This window comes from Gossypium raimondii, chromosome 8, assembly GCF_025698545.1.
Source record: "Gossypium raimondii isolate GPD5lz chromosome 8, ASM2569854v1, whole genome shotgun sequence".
Taxonomy (NCBI): Eukaryota; Viridiplantae; Streptophyta; class Magnoliopsida; order Malvales; family Malvaceae; genus Gossypium; species Gossypium raimondii.
In genome coordinates this window covers 53,275,189-53,278,383 of record NC_068572.1, presented here as the reverse complement: position 1 = coordinate 53,278,383, position 3,195 = coordinate 53,275,189, and the positions used below count along the sequence as shown (strand labels likewise).

General features: G+C 29.8%; 1 protein-coding gene across 1 annotated transcript; it reads right to left on the bottom strand.

Annotated features, from left to right (window-relative positions):
- Nucleotides 1–228: 228 nt before the first annotated feature.
- Nucleotides 229–1,117, bottom strand: LOC105792109 (non-specific lipid transfer protein GPI-anchored 7). Its single transcript, XM_012620512.2, has 3 exons — nt 712–1,117; nt 561–593; nt 229–480 (listed from the first exon to the last, which is right to left on the bottom strand). Exons 1-3 carry the CDS (start codon nt 1,010–1,012, stop codon nt 398–400), a joined length of 417 nt encoding a protein of 138 aa, XP_012475966.1. The 5' UTR covers nt 1,013–1,117; the 3' UTR covers nt 229–397.
- Between the last annotated feature and the right edge of the window lie 2,078 nt (nt 1,118–3,195).

Genomic DNA, 3,195 nt, shown 5'->3' with positions numbered 1-3,195 from the left:
TTTTCACCTCACCGCTATAGCTGCGTTTGAATCTAAACACACACTCCACCGCTGTTTCTAATCTCACTGCTACAGTATCCAATCTCACCGCTACAGTAACTAATCTCACCGCCACCACTGTTTTTAATCTCACCGGAGCTAAACACACCGCCCATCCAAACTAAGCCTTAATAGAGTAAGATTCAGTCTGATGGCTTAACCAACCAACAAGATGAGTTTATAAAAGGGTTTGTGATAGAAAGTAGAAACACTGGCCAACCACATATATTACATCAAGCAATTAAATTACAAGCAAACAGTTAAAAACCTCTAGAGATATTCAAACTCGGGTGCCTAGTCTGAAGCACCCTGTATTATTCACTCTGACGGAACTATTCCAAATAAAGAAATATCACTTTTAATACAGTGTTATAGAGACCAATACTAAGAATAAGGTGATAACTCCAGTCAATGCTATCCTGTCAGCACCTCCAGATTGTCCTATACAATTTTAGCAACAATATATTAAGGTTGAAACAGTAAGCGCTAAAATTCATGCTATCTTTTATTTTTTCTTTTACCTGGCGGGGATGGAGCAGAGGTGGGAGAAGTGGCTTAACAGGAAAAACAAATATCATTAGTCTCTATTAAACGAAATATAAGAGAATTCCAGTATAACAAATTAATCAAAGATTGAATAATATTGGCAGATAGGTAGAGACATTCACATACCGTTGCAAGCGCTGAGATCAGTACTGACGCCGCATTCACGAGAGATCCTGAGGGCTTCCGGGACAGTGACGTTGAAGGAAGCAAGTGTATTAGGGTCGTTATAGAGGTTGCAAAGGCAAGGAAGATCTTTGGCGACGGTTTGTCTGATCGGGTTACAGCAGTCGTCTTCAGGTTTGGCCGTGGCGTTGTTCAGGTAAGGATAACAGGACACAAGGTTCTGCGCACAACTTCCTTGCGCATAAGCTGAGGTTACCATCGTCCCCAAAATCACAAGAACCGCCATGATAAAAAACTTAGCCATGATTGTGAATTTCAGTTCAATTACGTGTTAGCTTTTCCCTGGGGTCTAGGTGTTCTTGCTTAAATACTAGTACTTAGGTGAAGCTGGCCTTCCCTTCCCATATTTCCCATATTTTGGGGAAGCAAGACATCATGGTCTCATAAAATTGTCATGAAGGTAATTATATTAAGAGTTAAATTATATATTTTTTTATTAAAAAATAGGTAAATTAATTCCTAATAGATTAAAAAGTAAATCAGTATTTTTATTAAAAATTTTATTTATTTTTACTATTAAAAACTGGTCCTGTAAACACATGGCACACTACATGTAATTATCTGGTTATGTAGAGATGAATGAAAATTTTCTCAAAAAGATCACTAATTTATTTTTGATCTAAAATATAAAGATAAATTTATCAACTTTTTAATAAATAGAGCAAAATGCTATCAAACTTCTATTACAAGAGCCTCTATAATATTTTTAGCATCAAAGTCCAACTGTTAAGACTTGAGAGGATTTCTAGTAATATCTATAGCTATATCTATAATGGTAAGTCATCCCAATAACAATTCAATTGATAAATAAATATTATTTTGAAAGTATTTTTATAATAAATTTTAATTTTATTATTTTAATAAAAATTAATTTGATCGGTATATAAACTTTTATTATATTTTTATATTTTCTTGCCATAATCTAACTAATTCAATACAAAAATTTTTAATTTAATCGAATGTCTTATTCCTAAAGTAAAGAAACACGGTATTTATTTCGTTTGGATGATTGCCCACTGCCTGTAAATAACACATCAAGTCAAATCCACTTTGACAAGTATGTGATGGAAGGATTAGACAGTTAGCCTGGGCCAAGTTTTTTAATTCCTACAAGTAAGATTAAAGTTTTAATAACATAGTTAAGAGGTTTTAGGCGTTGTTTTTATAATTAAATGAGATTAGTTGGTTCTACTAATTGAGTATTGAATTGGTCGAAATATCTGTACGAAATAAGAAATTAGACTAGTTCAATCGGTTGAACAAATCGATAGATTTAGTTGATTAGATTTATTGAATTAAATTTTATTTTATTTTAATAATTAATTAAATAAAAATTAGTGGTCTAATCGATCCAATCACTAGTCTAATTTTAAAACATTAATTTTAAGATTATGAAGAATTAAATTCAAGTTTTAGTATGCATGATTATTCTTTGGATTTATTCTAAATCTACCACAATAACTTTTAGTTGATTATATTCAGAATTTCAGTTTGAGTATACTTTCGGTTGAATTCATTCTAATTATAATTGTTTTCACATGTATTTTTTTGTAATTGTATTTATAATTATACTTAGAACAATTCCTTAATAACTTAGGGATATAATAGGTGTCTTTTTAATTAATTTTATTTTTTTAAAATATAGTCTAAAGATGTATTGGATTTGAAATGAAAACTTCAATGATACATTACACTTTTAATGAGAGAATTTAAATAGCATTATTATTCAAACTTTGATATTGTTAAAAGAAATAACTATAAACCTTAGATTTGTAAATCGTAAAATGAATATAAAAATCTAAGAAAATCCATTTTTAATACATAGGATAATCATGTTGAAGAAAGATTTTATTATTCTGTATTTTTTTAAAAATAGTCTAATAATGAAAGAATCATAAATAAAATAAAATTTGAGAGATGCCATTTTAAGAACAATAGTAGAAATTAATTGGGTTGAAATGTTGCAGATGACATGATTTCCTTTTATGATACCTAATTTGGAAAGAAAGGTGTGGTTTTCTTACCTACATTATTGTTAATTTAGTTGATCCTAAATGGGTGATTACCAACCATATTTACTCTCACTGCAAGGCTCCCTTTCTTAAGTAATAATTCAAGGCTGAAAATTAGGCGCATAAAGTATTGGGCTACATAGATAGAATAGTGAAATGAATAGGCTTTTTAGTTTAGAATTGTTATTACTAAAATTACTATTATTGGAGTTTTAGAAAGTGGAGATAGAAAAATAATTATGTTTTTTTTGCTATATAATATAAAAAACATATGATAACTTGTTAATTTGATTGAAACTCTATTCACAATAATTATCCTTTTAGATAATTTATGTTTTAATACTTGATTTTGACCTAGTTTACTTGTGCTCCTTTAACCAGGATCCTATCTCAGCACAAGTTTCAATCCTTCAAT

What these genes read in the sequence shown, in the direction of transcription:
- LOC105792109 (XM_012620512.2), bottom strand. Translation starts at nt 1,012, where the DNA reads ATGGCTAAGTTTTTTATCATGGCGGTTCTTGTGATTTTGGGGACGATG. An exon ending in TGATCTCAGCGCTTGCAACG is followed by an intron (nt 594 to 711) that starts GTATGTGAATGT and finishes TTTCCTGTTAAG; the next exon opens with CCACTTCTCCCACCTCTGCT. An exon ending in CTCTGCTCCATCCCCGCCAG is followed by an intron (nt 481 to 560) that starts GTAAAAGAAAAA and finishes AAAATTGTATAG; the next exon opens with GACAATCTGGAGGTGCTGAC.